We start from the raw sequence: 20,258 nt of genomic DNA, 5'->3' as shown, positions 1-20,258 counted from the left end.
CATACAAGACAGCCCAAGAATGATGGAAATATTCAGAATCTGTATCTGGTAACGTTCAAATATGAGCTTTATTTTCAATACAGTGAATGAAAGTGAAGCACAACAGAACTGAGCTAACAAAGATTCAGATTGAGAAACCTAAGCGGGGGACCGAGGCCTTGCGTGTAAAACATCAACAAGGTTGAAAAGAGTAGGCGAGAAGTCATGAAGTCAGACTTGCATTTTAAAAACCTACGTATTGTAGAGAAAGAAAGACTAAAAGGTGGGGATTTCTGTAGTTTTAAATTCCTGAGAAAAAACTATTTAGAGTTAGATACAGAGCTGACTCTTGATTTCAACACAATGAGGATATAGGATGGAAGAATAGCATGCAAAATTGTATATTTGCTTAAGAAACAAGAGAGAAACGTTAATTGGCTATTTTAAATTTGCCGCCCCCTCCCGCTACTGGAGGAGATGGTGTAGGCAGGTGAGTTTAGACAGCATGGGGATGTCATGCTACATGCTACATTCCCATCACATTCCTGCCCCACTCTGCCTCCCATCTTAATTCAGAGAAGGGAGGACTCCGCTCTCCCGGCAGGCAGGGCCTACTTTACACTGAAAAGTTATGGCCCGATGCCGCATGTTAACTTCTGGATTCGGGAGGCCTGCACAAAGCCAACCCCGACAGCAGGTGGGAGTCACGGAGTGGCCAGAAGAGGCTACGGTAAGGTAAAAAAAAATATTTTTCTGTTGAATCCTTGTGGGGCAGGAGGAGCAGGAGTGCACCCCCAAGCCCCAGAAGTTGTCCTTGGGCCTCCCCAGGCTCGGCTTTGCCTATCCCTACCAGAGCCGCCAGTGGCTTCCAGTGCCATTGCCCAGTGCTAAATTCATGCCAAGACGTGTTCTCTTGGGTCCCTGGTGTCTTCAGGCTCCCAATGTGATTTTAGCTCTCACTTGCCAGTCTTGATCTCAGTCCCACCGATTTTGGGTGGCAGACTGTCGCGGGTTATTTAAATGAGGCCTGGGTGTTAAAATTGCCTCACCTCACTCAGCATACCAGCCTCCACTGATACATCCAGGCCCAGTCCAGCCAAACGAATGGAAAATCCTGGAAAAGGGAGTCCCTGCCCATGGGAGTCTTCTTCACACACAAAGCATGGTAAAAATCTGGAACTCTCTTCCTCAAAAAGCTGTTGAGACTAGGTCAGTTGAAAATTTCAAGACTGAGATGTCATTAAGTAAATGTATTAAGGGATATGGAACCAAGGTGGATACATGGAGTTGAGATTCAGATCAGCTATGATCTAATTGAATGGTGGAACAGACTTGAGGCGTTGAATGGTCTATTCCTGTTCTATAAAACCTTCCTATGAGTTTGGCACTTTGTCATCATTAGCTTGGATGGACAGAGGTTCTGCCTCTCAAAAAACAACCAGGAAACTTTTATAAATTACAGAACCCCTGCATAATTGGGTTTGTGCTATTTACCTGGTGGTTCAGCTGATCTCCTGCCAGTTATGATGGAAGACCAGTGTGGAGAATATTAACAAGGGATCTAATAAAGGTTTTCAGAACTAGGAACAGCTTTGAGATGGCAAATAGAGAAAGATTGGTTCCATGCATTGGCGAATGGGTAACAAAGCAGCGTAGATTTGGAGTCATCACTGGAAGAGTAAATGGGAGAATCCAGAAGATTTTACACGGTGAGTTTTCACACCTGGCTAAATGTGGGCACAGACTGAAACATATTTAAGTGGAATTGGATAAATATTTGAAAAGAAAGGAAGATACAGGAAAATGGCAGGAAAGTAGGATTTGAGTGAAAGTTTCAGTTGAAGTACTATCAGTGGCATAGGTGCAATGGCTTCCTCTATGCTGGAAATTCCCTATTATGATTGTGTGCCCACTGAATTTTATTCCCTTTTGTTGCATTCTGGTTTGAATATAACCATATTTGGTAATTCTAACATACATGTCAACCTTGTCTTTAAATGTGCTTTTCATTGCTCCTGTACAATTAGGGCCCTAAAGGACAGCCTGGATCTCCCGGAGAGCCTGGAGACATGGGATCAATGGTAAGCCTTTAAACATTATCATTAAAATCTGCATTATACACTACAGGGACCTTTGAAACCACTGACATGACAACTAACCAAAATTATATTATTCTGAGTACTTCAGATTCCTTTTTAAATGCATCCAGCTGTCTTCGAATACAGCAGATAATACTTTCTTTTCCTTAAACGTTGTAGGGTCCAATTGGTAACCGTGGTCCTGAGGGGCCATTTGGAAAGCCTGGTGAAGATGTGAGTAGATATTTGTTTTAAATGTATTTTTTAAATTCCTTAAACAATACTAATGAACAGTCTTTACCAATAAATATTTGCTCACAAAAAAGAAAAAATCCACATAAGGGGCCAACCTCTTTGTTCTAGCTTGTGTATCATTCCCCAGACGCAATGAGCAATTCATACTCTTTCATGGCTGATGTGAACAAGGCTGAAAAAGCTAAAAATATAAACTGAATTCAATTAAAGAGGAACAAACACAAACCAGCAAAGTAAAAGCCTAGGAGCCAGACGGCACTGCTAAATAAAAAAATGGCTTGTGGTACCCCTGTACTCAAAATCATCCTTCCTAACGGACATGTGACATACACCACAGCGAATTCTATTTTTGAAGCAACTTAAATTGATGCACCTTGTTTGCAGAATTGAAAATACAAGGGGTGAATTTTCACAGGGATTCTCCAGATAGTCCAACATAACTTTTGCGGAGGATTCACAGAAACCCTGGGAAAATGGAGTAAATGCAGTGACACAAGGTTTCCCAGGTTTCAGCTTCTCTGTGATGTGTCAGGTGTCGCTGGATGATTAACAGGTTCCCCCCTCCCCACATGAAAATTCACCTTCATTGCACATCTGAGAAGTCACTGGAAGTTTAGATTGGAGAGCTGGATTGGCTCTATGCACAATTTATATTATAACGCAAATAAAATCAGTGAAGCCCCCACCCCACTGCCCCTACCCTATGAAATACACCTAATTGATGATTGTATTTATCCATTTCTTTCCATAGGGTGAGTTCGGAAAGTCGGGACGCAATGGTGAGCAGGGATTTCGAGGACAGCAGGTAAAATGGCTTATTACTGAACTTGATTCAAAAAGTGATAATACTACATTGAGCACTGAGATCTGATAACTACAAAATAATTTGAATTAATTGGCTGATATTTATTAGATTTAACCAGAAAAAAGTTTTTATAACTTTGAATTTAATAGATCTTGTCAATGGGGTTCATTTCCTTTCTTTATAAAAACAAAGGGGAAAAAATTCCCTACCTTAGGGCCACCCATTAGCGTGGTGTAATGTTAAGAAAGCGGCGGTAGCTATTCCACCAGCTGGTGGCGTGTCCCATGGCGTCCTCCATTTTTGAAGTCCTGGTAGCACTGCCGATCTGAAGTAACGCCCTGTGGAGTGCTGACATCACAACAGCACTTAACTTCACAACAGCGAACTTCGACCCTAGCGCAGAGTTCAGCACTGGGTTCCAAGCATGCCAGGTAAATCTAGCCATGCAAGCAGACTAACAGAGGCGCTGTCAGCACCTCTTAAAGGGACACACATATCTTTCAGGTAAGTTTGCATTTAAACTTTTGATTTATTGAAGTAGTGACTTGCTGCAATAGATGTTAAAAAAAATTGTGCAGGGAGTGCTTCTGGACACTTGCAAGGCCTCGGATGGTAAAGGAAGGCATCTGAGAAGACAGTAAAAATTACAAATACTCATCAGGTCAGGCAACATCTGTGGGGAGAGAAACAGAGTTCACGTCTTAGGTCGAGATGCTGCCTGAGCAGCTGAGTATTTCCAGCATTTTATGCTGTCATTTCAGATTTACAGCATCAGATCACAGAGGGAGGAGGAAGACACAGAAGAGGAAGAAGCTGAGGAGGAGGAAGCGGAAGGAAGGATGCAACCCAGCCAGCCCCTTTCTAGCCGGGATATCCAGGATGGAATCATCCGCCTGCGATCCCAGTGACCACAACCCCAATTCCCCTTTCAACGTTAGTCCCACACCTAACCTTCCCTCTGTTATTGACCATCACAGTGTCCTCTTGGCCATGATGCTGAAATAAAAGCAACCACAAAGAACATTGTTCAATACAACTTTATACATCTATCCATCCAATATGACATCAAGAAATCAATTCATCATCCTTATGCATTTTTTTAGTAACTGTCTTGTGTATGCCTTTGCCTATCCTAGTAATGTACTGATGTCACGCAGTGCTACCCCAGTGGCTGCAGCATGGCTGCTGGAAGCTTGTTGACTGCCAGTGGGTGACACTGCAAATGGCCTTGCTAGTGGACCTTGCGGAGCTGGTGTCTGGGAGTGTCAAATAATTATTATAAATAATCAACATCATCAACCTCGTCTTCCCCTTCTTCTTCTTTTTCTTGCTCTTCTCCCCTTCTTCCTCTTCTTCTTTGTCTTGTTCTTCTTCTCCCTCTTCTTCTTCCTCCTCTTCTTCCTCCTCTTCTTCCTCATCTTCTTCTTCCTCCTCTTCCTCTTCTTTTTCCTCTTCTTTTTCCTCTTCCTCTTCTTTCTCCTCTTCTTACTTTTCTTCCCCTTCTTCCTCCTCTACTTCTTCTTCCTCTTCTTCCCCTTTCTCATCCTCCACTGGCTGAGCAGGCTGCATTTCTTGGGTGTGTGAAATGAGAAAGGCACAAGGATGGAGTTGTGGTGAGTGGAGGGCAGGAACACAAGAGGTGCATGCCAGAATAAGGATAACGTATGAGAGTGCACTAACAAATAGCCTCCAGGTAAGAAAAAAATAGTGATAAGACAAATAGGGCTATAGTACAAAATAATGTTAAGATGTCTAATAATGTTAAAAAGACAAATCTAAAAGCACTGTATCTGAATGCACGAAGCATCCATAATAAGGTAGATGAATTAACAGCGCAAATAGATGTAAATAGATTTGATATAGTTGCAATTACGGAGACATGGTTGCAGGGTGACCAGGGTTTGGAACTGAATATCCAAGGATATTCGATATTTAGGAAGGACAGGCAAAAAGGAAAAGGGGTGGTGTGGCGTTGTTAGTAAAGGATGAAATCAGAGCAATAGTGAGAAAGGATATTGGCTCAGAAAATCAAGATGTAGAATCAGTCTGCGTGGAGCTAAGGAGCACCAAGGGGCAGAAAACATTGGTGTGAATTATCTATAGGCCTCCAAACAGTAGTGGTACTTAGAGAATGGCATCAAACAGGAAATTAGAGATGCATGTAACAAGGATATTACCATAATCGTAGGTGACTTTAATCCACATATAGACTGGCCAAACCAAATTAGTAATAACATTGTAGAAGACAAATTCCTGGAGTGTGTACGAGATGGTTTTTTAGACCAGTAAGTTGAGGAGTCTACTAGGGAACAGGCTATCCTAGATTGGGTATTGTGCAATGAGAAGGGATTCATTACATTTGTTTTGCGGGTTCCTTTAGGGAAGAGTGACCATAACATGATTGAATTCTTTATTAAGATGGAGAATGAAGTAGTCCAATCCAAAACTAGAGTCCTAAATCTAAACAAAGAAAACTACGAAGGTATGAGGAATGAATTGGCTATGATAGATTAGGAAGATTCATTAAAAGGCATGACAGTGGATAGGCAATGGCTAACATTTAAGGAACGAACGCATGAATTGCAGCAGTTATATATTCCTTTCTGGCGCAAAAACACAAAAGAAAAAGTGGCCCAACCATGACTAAGAAAATATATTAAGGATAGTATTGGATCCAAAAATGAGTCATACAAAGTTGCCATAAAAAGTAGCAAGCCTGAGGATTGGGAGCAGTTTAGAATTCAGCAGAGATTGATTGAGAGGAGAAAAATAGAGTATGAGAGCAAACTTGCAAGGAACACAAAAACCGACTGCAAAAGTTTCTACAAATACATAAAAAGAAAAAGATTAGTGAAGACAAATGTAGGTCCTTTACAGTCAGAAATGGGAAAATTTATAATGGGGAACAAGGAAATGGCAGAACAATTAAATAAATACTTCGGTTCTGTCTTCATGGAAGAGGACACAAATAATGTCCCAGAAATGCTAGTGAACTAAGGGTCTAGTGAGCAAGAGGAATTAAAGGAAATGATTATGAGTAAGAAAATAGTGCTGGAGAAACTAATGGGACTGAAAGCCGATAAATCCCCGGGGCCTGATAATCTGCATCCCAGAGTACTAAAAGAGGTAGCCATGGAAATAGTGGATGTATTGGTTGTCATCTTCCAAAATTCTATAGATTATGGGAACAGTTCCTGCAGATTAGAGGGTGGCAAATGTAACCCCACTATTTAAAAAAGGAGGGAGAGAGAAAACAGGGAATTACAGACCAACTACTCGTATGGGACAAGTACTACAACTTAGCTTATCCAACTTGTAACTTCCTTGAACGAATAACTTTTTTACTTCAAGATTTGCAAACATTGATTACAATATCTTCTTTTTAACTTTTTCAAAGAGCTACAGGTATCTTAAACAGAGTTAACCTTTCTTTGTCCAGTTAATTAAATCTACTTATGGATGGCTAAGCAAAAGATATGTGAGATGGTGCATTTCAATAATATAAATGTCTCTGGCATTAATCAAACCTGATCCAGGTTTGGTGCAATGGTAGCACACTCATCTCTGAGTCAGAAAGTTGTGGAGTCAAGCCCCACTCCCGAGATTTAAACACACAATCTAGGCTGACACTTTAATGTGGTACTAAGGGAGTGCTGTCCTGTTGGAGGGGCCGTCTCTTATGACCTCGCCTACCCTCTCAGTCAGATATAAAAGAGTCCATGGCACAATTACTTGGCTGTTATTCATCCCTCAGTAGAACTTTGCTGTGTGCAAATTAGCTGCTAATTGCCCTACATTGCAAAAGTAATCAATTGGCTATGAAACACCTTGGACATGAAAATTGCTATATAAATGCATGTTCTTTCTTCCCAAGGTAGACATGAATCCAGACTATATCGTTAATACTATCATTTCTCCTTCTTGAACATTCAGGATAAATAAACAAACTGGTGAGCAACCCAACTAAGTGAGCAGTAAGTGTAATCTGGGATATTAATATGTTCTTATGTTTTCAGGGTCCTCGAGGTTTCCCAGGTGCCCCTGGTATGCCTGGTATCAAGGGTTTGAGGGTAAGTATGCATAAAACAAACTCAATTTCAGTAAATTACATAAATACATCTATTGGTGTGGCTAATAAGCAGTGTTTTGATGTGTTACAATAGGTTAACTTAAATATCAATTACGTAAGCAGTGACTTCCATTTCAGGTAACCTTTATCATTATGGTTGCCAAATCAAGTTAATCTAGGGGTTACGTCATGGCAGCAGAGCTCGGACATGTGTCGTGCTCCTCCTGCGCTATATGAAAACTCAGGGACGCTTCCAGTGTCCCTGATGACTCCATGTGCAGGAAGTGTATCCTGCTGCAGCTCCTGACAGACCGCATTGCAGCACTGGAGCTGCACGTGGATTCACTCTGGAGCATCCGTGATGCCGAGGATACTGTGAATAGCACATTTAGTGAGTTGGTCATACTGCAGGTAAAGGTTACACAGACAGATAGAGGATGGGTGACCAACAGGAAGAGCAGTGGAAGGAAGGTAGTGCAGGGGGCCCCTGCGGTCATCCCCCTCCAAAACAGATACACTACTTTGGGTACTGTTGGGAGGGATGACTCATCAGGGGAAGGCAGCAGCAGCCAAGTTCATGGCACCATGGGTGGCTCTCTGAACAGGAGGGCAGGAAAAAGAGTGGGAGAGCTATAGTGGTAGGGGATTCTATTGTAAGGGGAATAGATAGACCGCAATCGAGACTCCAGGATGGTATGTTGCTTCCCTGGTGCAAAGGTCAAGGATGTCTCGGAGCAGCTGCAGGACATTTTGGAGGGGGAGGGTGAACAGCCAGTTGTCGTGGTGCATATTGGTACCAATGATATAGGTAAAAAATGGGATGAGGTCCTACAAACTGAATTTAGGGAGCTAGGAGTTAAATTAGAAAGTAGGACCTCAAAGGTAGTAATCTCAGGATTGCTACCAGTGCCACGTGCTAGTCAGAGCAGGAATCGCAAGTTAGCTCAGATGAATACGTGGCTTGAAGAGTGGTGGAGAAGGGAGGGATTCAAATTCCTGGGACATTGGAACTGGTTCTGGGGGAGGTGGGACCAGTACAAGCTGGACGGTCTGCACCTGGGCAGGACCGGAACCAATGTCCTTGGGGGAGTGTTTGCTGGTGCTATTGGGCAGGGGTTAAACTAATATGGCAGGGGGATAGGAACCTAAGCAGGGAGACAGAGGGAAGTAGAATGGGGGCAGAAACTAAAGATAGAAAGAAGAAAAGTAAAAGCGGAGGGCAGAGAAACCCAAGGCAAAAATCAAAAAGGGCCACATTACAGTAAAATTCTAAAAGGACAAAAAGTGTTAAAAAGACAACCCTGATGTCTCTGTGCTTCAATGCGAGGAGTACTCGCAATAAGGTGGATGAATTAACTGCAAAGGCAGCGATTAATGAATAGGATATAATTGGCATCACGGAGACATGGCTCCAGGGTGACCAAGGCTGAGAACTCAACATCCAGGGGTATTCAATATTCAGGAAGGATAGACAGAACGGAAAAGGAGGTGGCGCAGCATTACTGGTTAAAGAGGAAATTAACACAATAGTAAGGAAGGACATTAGCTCGGATGATGTGGAATCTGTATGGGTGGAGCTGTGGAATACCAAAGGGCAGAACACGCTAGTGGGAGATGTGTACAGATCACCAAACTGTAGTAGTGAGGTTGGGGACAGCATCAAATGAGAAATTAGGGATGCGTGCAATAAGGGTACAGCCGTTATCATGGGCAACTTTAATCTACATATAGATTGGGCTAACCAAACTGGCAGCAATACGGTGGAGGAGGATTTCCTGGAGTGTATTAGAGATGGTTTTCTAGACCAATATGTCGAGGAACCAACTAGAGGGCTGGCCATCCTAGACTGGGTGACGTGTAACGAGAAAGGACGAATTAGCAATCTTGTTGTGCGAGGCCCCTTGGGGAAGAGTGACCATAATATGGTAGAATTCTTTATTAAGATGGAGAGTGACACAGTTAATTCAGAGACTAGGGTCCTGAACTTAAGGAAAGGTAACTTCGATGGTGTGAGGTGTTAATTGGCTAGAATAGACTGGCAAATGATAGTTAAAGGGTTGATGGTGGATAGGCAATGGCAAACATTTAAAGATCACATGGATGAACTTCAACAATTCCTGTCTGGAGTAAAAGTAAAACGGGGAAGGTGGCTCAACCATGGCTAAGACAGGAAATTAAAGATAGTGTTAAATCCAAGGAAGAGGCATACACATTGGCCAGAAAAAGCAGCAAACCTGATGACTGGGAAAAATTTAGAATTCAGCAGAGGAGGAAAATAAAGTATGAGAGGAACCTTGCTGGGAACATAAAAACTGACTGCAAAAGCTTCTATAGATATGTGAAAAGAAAAAGATTAATAAAGACCAACGTAGGTCCCTTGCAGTCAGATTCAGGTGAATTTATAATGGGGAACAAAAAAATGGCAGACCAGTTGAACAAATACTTTGGTTCTGTCTTCACGAAGGAAGACACAAAGAACCTTCAGGAAATACTAGGGGACCGAGGGTCTATTGAGAAGGAGGAACTGAAGGAAAACCTTATTAGACATGAAATTGTGTTGGGGAAATTGATGGGATTGAAAGCTGATAATACCCAGGGCCTGCTGCATCCCAGAGTATTAAAGGAAGTGGCCCTAGAAATAGTGAATGCATTGGTGATCATTTTCCAACAGTCTATCGACTCTGAATCAGTTCCTATGGACTGGAGGGTAGCTAATGTAACCCCACTTTTTAAAAAAGCAGGGAGATAGAAAACGGGTAATTATAGACCGGTTAGCCTGACATCAGTAGTGGGGAAAATGTTGGAATCAATTGTTAAAGATGAAATAGCAGCGCATTTAGAAAGCAGTGACAGGATCAGTCCAAGTCAGCATGGATTTATGAAAGGGAAATCATGCTTGACAAATCTTCTAGAATTTTTTGAGGATGTAACTAGTGGAGTGGACAAGGGAGAACCAGTGGATGTGGTGTATTTGGACTTTCAAAAGGCTTTTGACAAGGTCTCACACAAGAAATTGGTGTTCAAAATTAAAGTACATGTTATTGGGGGTAATGTAGTGACATGGATAGAGAACTGGTTGGCAGACAGGAAGCAGAGAGTTGGGATAAACGGGTTATTTTCAGAATGACAGGCAGTGACTAGTGGGGTGCCGCAGGGTTCAGTGCTGGGACCCCAGCTATTTACAATATACATTAATGATTTAGATGAAGGAATTGAGTGTAATATCTCCAAATTTGCAGATGACACTTAGCTGGGTGGCGGTGTGAGCTCTGAGGAGGATGCTAAGAGGCTGCAGGGTGACTTGGACAGGTTAGGTGAGTGGGCAAATGCATGGCAGATGCAGTATAATGTGGATAAATTGAGGTTATCCACTTTGGTGGCAAAAACATGAAGTTAGAATATTATCTGAATGGCGGCAGATTAGGAAAAGGGGAGGTGCAACGAGACCTGGGTGTCATGGTACATCAGTCATTGACAGTTGGCATGCAGGTACAGCAGGCGGTGAAGAAGGCAAATGGTATGTTGGCCTTCATAGCTAGGGGATTTGAGTATAGGAGCAGGGAGATCTTGCTGCAGTTGTACAGGGCCTTGGTGAGGACTCACCTGGAATATTGTGTTCAGTTTTGGTCTCCTAATCTGTGGAAGGACATTCTTGCTATTGAGGGAGTGCAGCAAAGGTTCACCAGACTGATTCTCTGGATGGCAGGACTGACATATGAGGAGAGACTGTATCGACTGGGCCTGTATTCACTGGAGTTTAGAAGGATGAGAGGGGATCTCATAGAAACATATAAAATTCTGACCGGACTGGACAGGTTAGATGCAGGAAGAATGTTCCCGATGTTGGGCAAGTCCAGAACCAGGGGACACAGTCGAAGGATAAGGGGTAAGCCATTTAGGACTGAGATGAGGAGAAACTTCTTCACTCAGAGAGTTGTTAACCTGTGGAATTCCCTACCGCAGAGAGTTGTTGATGCTCGTTCATTGGATATATTCAAGAGGGAGTTAGATATGGCCCTTACGGTTAAAGGGATCAAGGAGTATGGAGAGAAAACAGGAAAGGGGTACTGAGGTGAATGATCAACCATGATCGTATTGAATGGTGGTGCAGGTTCGAAGTGCCAAATGGCCTACTCCTGCACCTATTTTCTATGTTTCTATGTTTCTATTAACATTTATTCAAACTACTGCTTCTGTTATAAATAAATATTTGATGTAAAGTCTTTAACTGATGATATTTGTCAATTGTCTGTCACAGGGACATCTTGGCATTGAAGGAAGTAAAGGTGAAATTGGAGCTCTTGGCCAGAAGGTGACAATTTAATGATGAAATGTTGGTTATCATGGCTGAACTGCACACTGTTACCTGAAATTACAATGCAGGATACTAATCTATGCACGCACAATTAATTTACCTATAATTCCTTTCTCTGCTGTTTTAAGAGAGTTATTAATTAATTGTTTTCATTAGCAGAGAGAAATTTCAGACAAATGCATTAAGTATTTGTGCAATGGTACCACACAGTAATTCTGAGGGCAGTGTCCTTAAAACCACATTTGCAGAATTTTGCTTAAAGTTCTGCAGTACAACTTTTCAACCACTAGATGTTAATGTACTTAAGGAGCATAACACAAAGTTCACTAGTAACGGCTCATGTCAGTACATCAATACAGTAACTACTCTCCAATTATCCTAAAGAATTGTACTGAACAAATGCTTCTCATTTGATCATTGATTAATGCAGCGGAAGCTGATGGCTTTTAATATATGTAAATGGTCAGTATTTTCTTGATATCATCAAAAATACTCAAGAGGGATGTATTTGACTCTAGATTTACTTGAGAATAGTACATTTTCCATTCAATTGCCTTACCTTAATTTGTAGAAAACTATATCTTGTTAAATTTAATCAGTGATCAAATGAGGGGATTGTGACCTGATGCTGTTTTTTTACACCTGTTGTAGGGCGACCATGGTTCTGTTGGTGCAATGGGGGCTCCGGGGTCAATGGTAAGTTTGCTGTTATACAAGTTTATAATAATAGAAGCAGGAATTTTAACTGATATCAGTCCCCACTCTTTTTTTTAAAAGTACTCAACTTATGTGTATTCCCTTTCAATCCCCTATCAAAATCTAGTTATGAGTCACAAAATAGATCAGGAAGATGAGTTAAATGTGAGTGATCATAGTATTGATAAGATTTCAAAATCAAGGCCATTAGTTTGGAATAGAGCTGATTTGACTAAGTTGAGGGGTGAGGTAGTTGAGATGAAAAGAAATACTGGCACACAGTACTGTAGATCAACAATTGAGTATTCATAAAAAGAAGTTAGCAACAGTGCAGAATAAATCTAAACCATTAAAAAAATAAGGAGGTTACTTCAAGTTTCAGGATACCATGGATAAATAAAGAGGTTGGAAACAAAATAAGATAGAAGAAAAGAGCCTGCACGTATAATAAAAATGAGAGCGAATTTGAGAAAATAACAAAAGAGATTAAGAGAGGGATAAAAAAGTAAGGAGGTAGTGAGAGTCGAGAATCTCAAAATACTTGTTTTTTAAATTGGCACGGTATTCTACAAATATATGAGGACAAAGAGAATTGTTAAATGTGAGATGGGCCTGAAAGGAGAGGATGGTGAGTTAGTAGTGGGAAATGGATACTGGCAGGGATACTTAACAAGTACTGTCCATCAGTGCTTACAAAAGGGAAGGATATTGGGAAGGAGGGAAATCCTGAATTGATTAAAAGCAAGATGAGAAATATTGTAATAAATAATAAGTAATCGAGAAACTAATTAATGAAAGGAGGATAAAGTGTTGGTACCTGATTGGATAATTCCAGGAATCTGAGGAAAATAGATGAAGAATTAGCAGAGTTCCTAGGAATTAGAATTCAGGGTTCTCATGAGACAGGATGTGTGCTGGAGGACTGAGTCAAATGTACACTGAGTCTCAGACCGATGCTACAATGAGTGGCTTCTACAGAAATTTTTATCTAAGGCTCCAAATACTTCAATAATTTGTGTACATTGACAGTGATTTATTTAGCACATTTCACTGATTCACATAATGATTTGTAACATTTCCTGCCCATGAATAAGTGGCAGAATATTCTAGTTCATTTAAAATGGTATTAAAGGTGCATTATTGTCACATTATAGGATCTTCAAATATGTTTACAACTATCTTTATAACAATGGTACATGGCTCTTTGCCAACATGCATATGGACAATCATTGTACTTGTTGGCAGGCAGCAATTTCTGAAGCTGCAGCAGCAACTAACAGCAACTTAAGCAGAAATCTTATCCCATAGATAACAGAAGGGCTTTTTATGAACTATCTGCTGACTCAGCTTGTGCTGAGCCTGATCTGCCTCACAAAAGTAAACACTGGAAATGGTGGCATAGTGGTTACTGGATTAGGGGGCCGAAATTGCTCACCGCTGGAAACGAGGCACAGATACCCTGTTTCTCATGTTTTTACTGGCACGGTGGATGCAGTGGCTTCTTGAGCAAAATTCCATTATTTGGCTTTTTTTTCCCGGCGGACCAGAAGTCAGTCATAATGGGGGAGGAAGTGCGGCGGTGAGCACACTAGAGGGGAGGAGTGGCTGCCGCTCCGGTGGGAGCAAGATTTTTTTCGGCAGAATGTCACCATCGTGGTGGAACATTGGTGGGTGTGCACTGAGATGATGCACTTCAGATGGATCAGCAGCAGTGGAGCGGTAGAGGGGAGTGGGGGGAACGGGTCCCCACCGAGATACCGCAGGAGCAGAGTTTAAAAAATGCCAGCCATTACACGAAAAATTGGCGGCCATTGTACTCCACAGCATTGCTGGCGGTAACAAGCCTTAAGGGAAGGGACAATTTCGACCCCTAGTAGTCCAGAGGCCTGGACTAATGATCTGAAGACAAGAGATCAAATACCACGATGGCAGCTGGGGAATATAAATTCAGTTAATTAAATAAATCTGGAATCAAAAAGCTAGCATCAATAATGGTGACCCATAAAAACCTATCTGGTTCACTAATTTCCATTAGGGAAGGAACTCTGCTGTCTTTACCCAATCTGGCCTATATGTGACTAAATAAATCGCTGATTCTTAACTGCCTTCGACAAAGGGATATCATCACACAGACTGGCTCACCACCAACTTCTCAAGGGAAAGTAGGGGTGGACAATGGGATTGCCTTGCCAGCAATGCACACATCCCATGAACAAATAAAAAAAAGTTCTATTTGAATAGAATAGATGGAGAAAACCGCTAATTATTATAGAAAGACATACGTCAGTAATTTCCTGCTTCCGATCATCCTCTCTAACTGCAATGAAAACTTGGCTGTAAAGAGCCATTCATGCCGTTTTTTCGGGGTTCGTGCTTCCGTGGGAGTTATGGCAGGAGGTCGGGATAACCCCCATGAGAATTCTGCTCCATATTGTCCATGCTATCAGTAATGCTTCCTAACAGCTGCGAAACTAAACATCCTGGTAAAATTGTTGCGTCTATAAAAGAAAAGTAACTAGCTATGTTCTCATACCAAGCTATATGTCAGAAGGAAAGCATCCAGAATCAGGTTGTCCATAGGTGCGACTGATGCTGCCCTTCACCAGTAGGTGAAGAGGCTGCCTAACATGAGTGTAGTACATGATGGCAGACAGTATGCAACCTACCTGAGTCTGATAGGATTGATTCTCAAATAAACCAAACACCTGTCTCTACAGAAATATCAGAGCTGAGGTAAGCAAACTATGTAAGAAAAATGTTTTAAGTCCCTGGTTTTGATTACTTTTGTTGATCAATCTTTTTTTTAACTACAAGCAATATTACGTTTGTAAATCTCTTTTTTACAGGGTCCACGGGGCCTTGCAGGTGAAAGAGGCCGACCAGGACCTCAAGGATCTCCAGTGAGTACAATATTGAAGTTAGATTTTATTAATTAGACATACATTATAACCTTCAATTCCTGTGTTTGTTATTCTAATCAATGAAGAGGCTTTTATATTGTACTTCCCCTATAAACTGAAGATTTCAATTTGTTAGAATTTGGAGTAAAGGGCTAATCCCTGGTCAAACTATTGGGTAATCCCGGTCTCAATACATTTTACTGATGAAACAGGTAAACAATTGTAAAAATAATAATTCGGAGCCAGGAAGAGAGTGGCGGGTGGGAGGATATGCAAACGGGATAAGCAAATGGAAGAGTCGGACATCGCGGGGGAAATGGGACAGCATGGGCGAGGGGTTGGGCGGGGTGTATTGGGGTATCGGAAATTGCCCCCACTATGCCTGGTCTTTATGATTAATACAGACAAGGTCTCTCTGCAACCTAAAATGATTTTTTTTAAGTTCTTCACACATTAACAATGAAAGTCAGTCTCTGCATACAGTATCACTCCTTGAATATTAGAGCCATTCTGAAATGTCTGGAGCACAATCCTAACCACACTATGTTGCCATCTCAGGGGAGCCTTGCATCTTTCCCATGGGTAAAGGGTTATATTTCCATGGGGGTTCTCCTGATTGTCTGCTGTAACTTTAATGGAAGGACTGGAAATCCCAGAGAAACAGTGCTTAAGCCGTTTCTCCGGGGTGTCCCCAAAACCTCATCCAAAGTTACGATGGGCAATCAGGAGAAATCAGCAGAAATTAATGCTGTGTCTACTTTCCTCCAGTTGTTGTATTAAAGTCTCACTGAAAAGTGATCACCCAAAACACCAAGCAGATTTGAGGTAGGTAGAATTACCTCATATTTGCGACTGAAACATGTAAAATATAAATGACCTGCATAACTCATTAAATAAAAATTTCCATACCCCATCCCCTCTTAAGTATCAATTTGGGATAGTCATACATTTAAAATATTGAGATCTGAATGAATCATCTATTTACCAGGTGAAATGGGAAATCTAGTTTCCTGATGCACTATGACGGCAGTTGCTAAGAGTTTCACCTTCCTATAATTTATACTCAAGCGTGTGACCTTTGAAAGATTTTTTAACTGTTATCATGGTGTGTTCTGCCTTTCTCGAGTTGTTTTATGACTAAGAATTTGGCTGATACCCTTTTCCATGTTACTGCTGATCGAATCAAGGTTATTCAGACCGTGGATCTGATGCAGCAAAGCAAATCTCTCAAACTATAGAGGCACGGCCAGGAAAGTTAATTTAAGCATTTCACTGCCAGCAACTATCTTCTCAGCAGCTGTTCAGTAGATGTTTCCTTCGCCAGCTTCCCTACAGACTACCTTGGGTCATTCCCCTGCTCATAAGGGTTTAATTTATACATGGCAAGGAGCTGCAGTTTTGAAAGTAGCTGCTATGTATGTAAGACAGTCTCTCACAGTACTCCACTCCACAGTGGAAAGTACACAAGATGGGTTCACATAAATAAGGTTCTTCAAACCAGTTTATCTCATTCTCCCAGAATATGAATTCCACTGACTTCCCATTTCAGACAGGACCTTGCTTTAAAATTTGATCAGAAGTTATCTTTTATCTTTTTGTCTATATGAGGCTAACATATCGTGTGTATCCACCTTTATTGCAACACAATGCCAAGTTATTGCTAATATTTCTTACTAACAGACTAGTTGATCCCCTGTCATTTTGCAACAAGTCAAGAAACTGATAGAAGCTAATGAAAAAGTATTATTTAATATAGCTAACTGGTATCTGTGCATCCTGGGAAACGAGATACACTGGACAATTCAAATTCAGCTCACAGCTTCAGACCTCTGAGCAAGCCCTGGGGTAGGGTTTTGAGAGAGGCTGTGGCCTTCAAGTAAAACATAAGAACATAAGAACATAAGAAATAGGAGCAGGAGTAGGCCATTCGGCCCCTCGAGCCTGCTCCACCATTCAATAAGATCATGGCTGATCTGATCATGGACTCAGCTCCACTTCCCCGCCCGCTCCCCATAACCCCTTATCCCCTTATCGTTTAATGAAAACTTTAATAAAGGTATTAAAATACTCAACAGACTATGCAATGGATACATTTAATCACGTTATCGTGAAATACGCTTTTAAAAGTGTACATTTTGGTTAAACATTTATTTTGGATATTACAAATTTCAGTTTCTGAGGAAATAAAGGGAATGAAAAAAAAAATCAGAAACCATATTAAGATTTGGGGAGACTCAGTGGGGCTCAGATTGTACAAAGTTACAAATTCCCATGAGCATTTCCCATTATAAATGTAGATATAAACATTTATATTGGAAAACATTTACACCTAAAGTATGACAAAAACATGACAACCAGAAATTAACCTGCACAGAGGAAGTGCGTACACACATAAAAGTTTTGTTTATGGATAGATATGTAGAAAATATGGGGCCAAAATTGTCCCTTTTTTTAAGAACCGTGTCCGCTTCAAAGAGGCAGCCATGGGTCGGTAATGACTCTCCGCCTAGTCAGTGCAAAGTAAAGAACTTTTTTGAAATTGTCCTACCTGGGTTTTCCAGTGGTAATCGCTACTGCTCCGACCATGCTCCTGCCCCGTCGTGCACGTGACCCACCGAATGGCCGCGACCCCCTTTCCGCCCCGGCAGGAAATTGCCCTTCGAGAGTGGATCGGCTGCTGGTCAGTGCCACTGACAGCTTTCCCCTGCGGGAAGCTGTGTGTGCCTGGGCGGCATGTCTGCCTTTAAAGGGGAGGGCGCACTGCCACGGATGCCATGTTATTTTATTTGTCGTCCGACGGCCAAGTCGGGCCGACGGTGATGCCCACAGGTTTGGCCGGGCAGCCAACAGGCAGCCCGGCGTCCCCTCTTGCATGCCAGGCCCAGCCAAAACCCTCCCTGGTGGCCCAGTTGACCTAACTTAAAAGTATGCAGAGTTCGCGGTGGCCCTCCCCTTTAACTGAAGGGGAGGGAAGTTGTGACGCGTCAGGCACTGACGCCATCAGCACGGCGCTGATGACTGGGCGGTGGGGCTGACCCGACCGAAGGCCACTTCCGCCCCGCACCTGCCTGGAACACTGCCCCGCTTGAAAAAAACATTTCCAAGTGCTGAATTTCGCCGGACTCTCCACCCCATGGATTGGGGCGGAGAAAAACTTCAAAGGTCGGTAAGTGCACCCCGTTTGGGGTGGGGCTCAATTTCGGCCCCTATATCTTTACAGAAAAAATATTTTCAAATAAAGGAAGCTTATAAGTATTTTCTTTCATTTCCTCAGGGTATTCGTGGTTCTGTTGGTGCGTCTGGTCTGCCTGGTTCTATGGTGAGTGACATTTAATTGTTCATCATGTAGTTACATATAATACCTGTAGTGCTATTATTTCCTCCTTGTTTGCTTTGGTTTCTAAGCATTAGCTTCAAGTCAATGGCTTTGTACATCAAGGCACTTTAGAGTAAAACTGAAAATGGCTTGGGCCTCCTGACATTGGCTTTGGGCGGGTACACGGTCACTCCCCGACTTTATGCCAGTTTAGACAGAATTTGATGAACACCGCCCACTGTCATGTCCAGAATTCTTGGCATAAGCCTATTTCACTTTCTTGATCCAGCATGTTTGAGCATCAGTCTACTGCGCCACCTTTAGGAACAGCCCCCAATCCCTGACCCCTATCTATCCTGTACACCCCCGCCGATCCCCGATCCCTGCTGATCCTCTGGGCCCCTGCCCCATCCCGAGCCGATCCGATCCGATCCCCTCCCTCCGATCCCCGCCCCCTGCCGATCCCTGCCCCAGCTGATCCTCCCTCTCATTCCCCAACCGGTCATCTTCCCCCCCACCTCCGATTCTCCACTCCAGCCGATCCTCACCCCTTCCCCCGACCCCCCCACCCCCGACCCCCAACCCCTGCCGATTGCTGATCCTCCTCCCGGGATCCCTCCTCTGGACTGGACCCTCGTTCTGAGGCCGACATGCCTACGGCCGGGAATTCAAGGCCTCGCATTCAAATCAGGCCACTGCCATTAAAGTTGGCAGGACCTGTGGGAGACTCAGCCTCCTGGGTTTCCTGCCCACCTTGGAGGCCCCCCGCCTCCCTTAAGAAAATTACGGGCAATCTGTATTTCTCTTCAGTAACCAGTATAAAATACAAGTTTAACTGGATTTGTACATAATCTAGAATGAAATGTGGACACAGCCTGCTCCAGACTCATAACAAGTGACTACAAATATTTTGGTTAACAGGTAAAGCTGTGTGGCCCCTTATTAAAGAGACACAAGAACAAACAAATTAACAATAACATTTTGTGAACCTTAAACGATCAAATTAAAATTTGGTTGCCGGGGTGGTGATGCACTCCAGTCCCTCTGGTGCCTTACCCCAGTGTAAATCCTGCAAATGTTTGCTTTCTGAGTTTCTCTGAGCAAGCTGAAATACCCAAAAGCCCAAGGGACTGAGCAACAGCACTCTTCACTATTGCAATTCCTAAAATGTGTTTGGGTAATATTAGGTGAGACTTAAGTTTGCCTATTTCACAATATTTTTGGTGAACCCGTAATTTAATGATCTTTGTCAGCTGTTTCTTGTCTTGACACAACACTGTGTTCACTGTTGAAGGCCTCCTAGATTGCCATGATATTTTTTTGTCTTGCAAAAATTACAAGCTGTTTAGATTCAGGCTACTTCCTAGTGATGTTCCCAGTAAAAGATCAGAAATAAACTTTTTGTTTAAACATCTTTCTGGTGAAGTGCTATTAAGAATCAAGTAACTATCAATTCCTTAGTAACCTGATCCAAAGTGTGCAGGGGCTTTGCCATTAAGCCACACTTATCCCATCACATTGTACAACAGAATTATTCTAGTTATATTTTACATTATATACCACTTTCTTATACGTGTACCTATGGAACTACACCTTTTGAAAACATTGTGAGGGATTTTCAACTGCTGCCCGAAACGGGTGCAAAGTGAGGCCCACACCACCCACCCCAAGCCGGAGTCGGGAGGCCCGAACACTTATAATCCATTTACAACAAGAAACTCTTTTAACTTGACAGTACTTGTTTTTCATTATTGCAGTAAGATATAAGTGTATTTTTTTTTATAGGGTCCTATCGGTTTAATGGGTGCCCCAGGTTTCCCGGGTCAGCCTGGTTTTAAGGTAAAT

The 20,258-nt window shown here is 42.3% G+C and overlaps 1 protein-coding gene across 4 annotated transcripts in view; it reads left to right on the top strand.

Annotated features, from left to right (window-relative positions):
* The window catches only part of LOC139259907 (collagen alpha-2(V) chain-like), a 516,763-nt gene that overhangs the window by 373,793 nt on the left and 122,712 nt on the right, over nucleotides 1-20,258 (top strand). For all 4 annotated transcript variants that reach the window (XM_070875841.1, XM_070875843.1, XM_070875842.1 and 1 more), the window contains 9 exons: nucleotides 2,007-2,060; nucleotides 2,238-2,291; nucleotides 3,064-3,117; nucleotides 7,134-7,187; nucleotides 11,445-11,498; nucleotides 12,153-12,197; nucleotides 15,044-15,097; nucleotides 18,372-18,416; nucleotides 20,199-20,252. In XM_070875841.1, the coding sequence (XP_070731942.1) occupies nucleotides 2,007-2,060; nucleotides 2,238-2,291; nucleotides 3,064-3,117; nucleotides 7,134-7,187; nucleotides 11,445-11,498; nucleotides 12,153-12,197; nucleotides 15,044-15,097; nucleotides 18,372-18,416; nucleotides 20,199-20,252 (468 nt within the window). The remainder of the gene's footprint in view (nucleotides 1-2,006; nucleotides 2,061-2,237; nucleotides 2,292-3,063; nucleotides 3,118-7,133; nucleotides 7,188-11,444; nucleotides 11,499-12,152; nucleotides 12,198-15,043; nucleotides 15,098-18,371; nucleotides 18,417-20,198; nucleotides 20,253-20,258) is intronic.

The sequence above is a fragment of the Pristiophorus japonicus genome, chromosome 3, assembly GCF_044704955.1.
Source record: "Pristiophorus japonicus isolate sPriJap1 chromosome 3, sPriJap1.hap1, whole genome shotgun sequence".
NCBI classification, from domain to species: Eukaryota; Metazoa; Chordata; class Chondrichthyes; family Pristiophoridae; genus Pristiophorus; species Pristiophorus japonicus.
The sequence above is the reverse complement of the archived record's forward strand: the minus strand, read 5'-3'. Positions and strand labels throughout refer to the sequence as shown.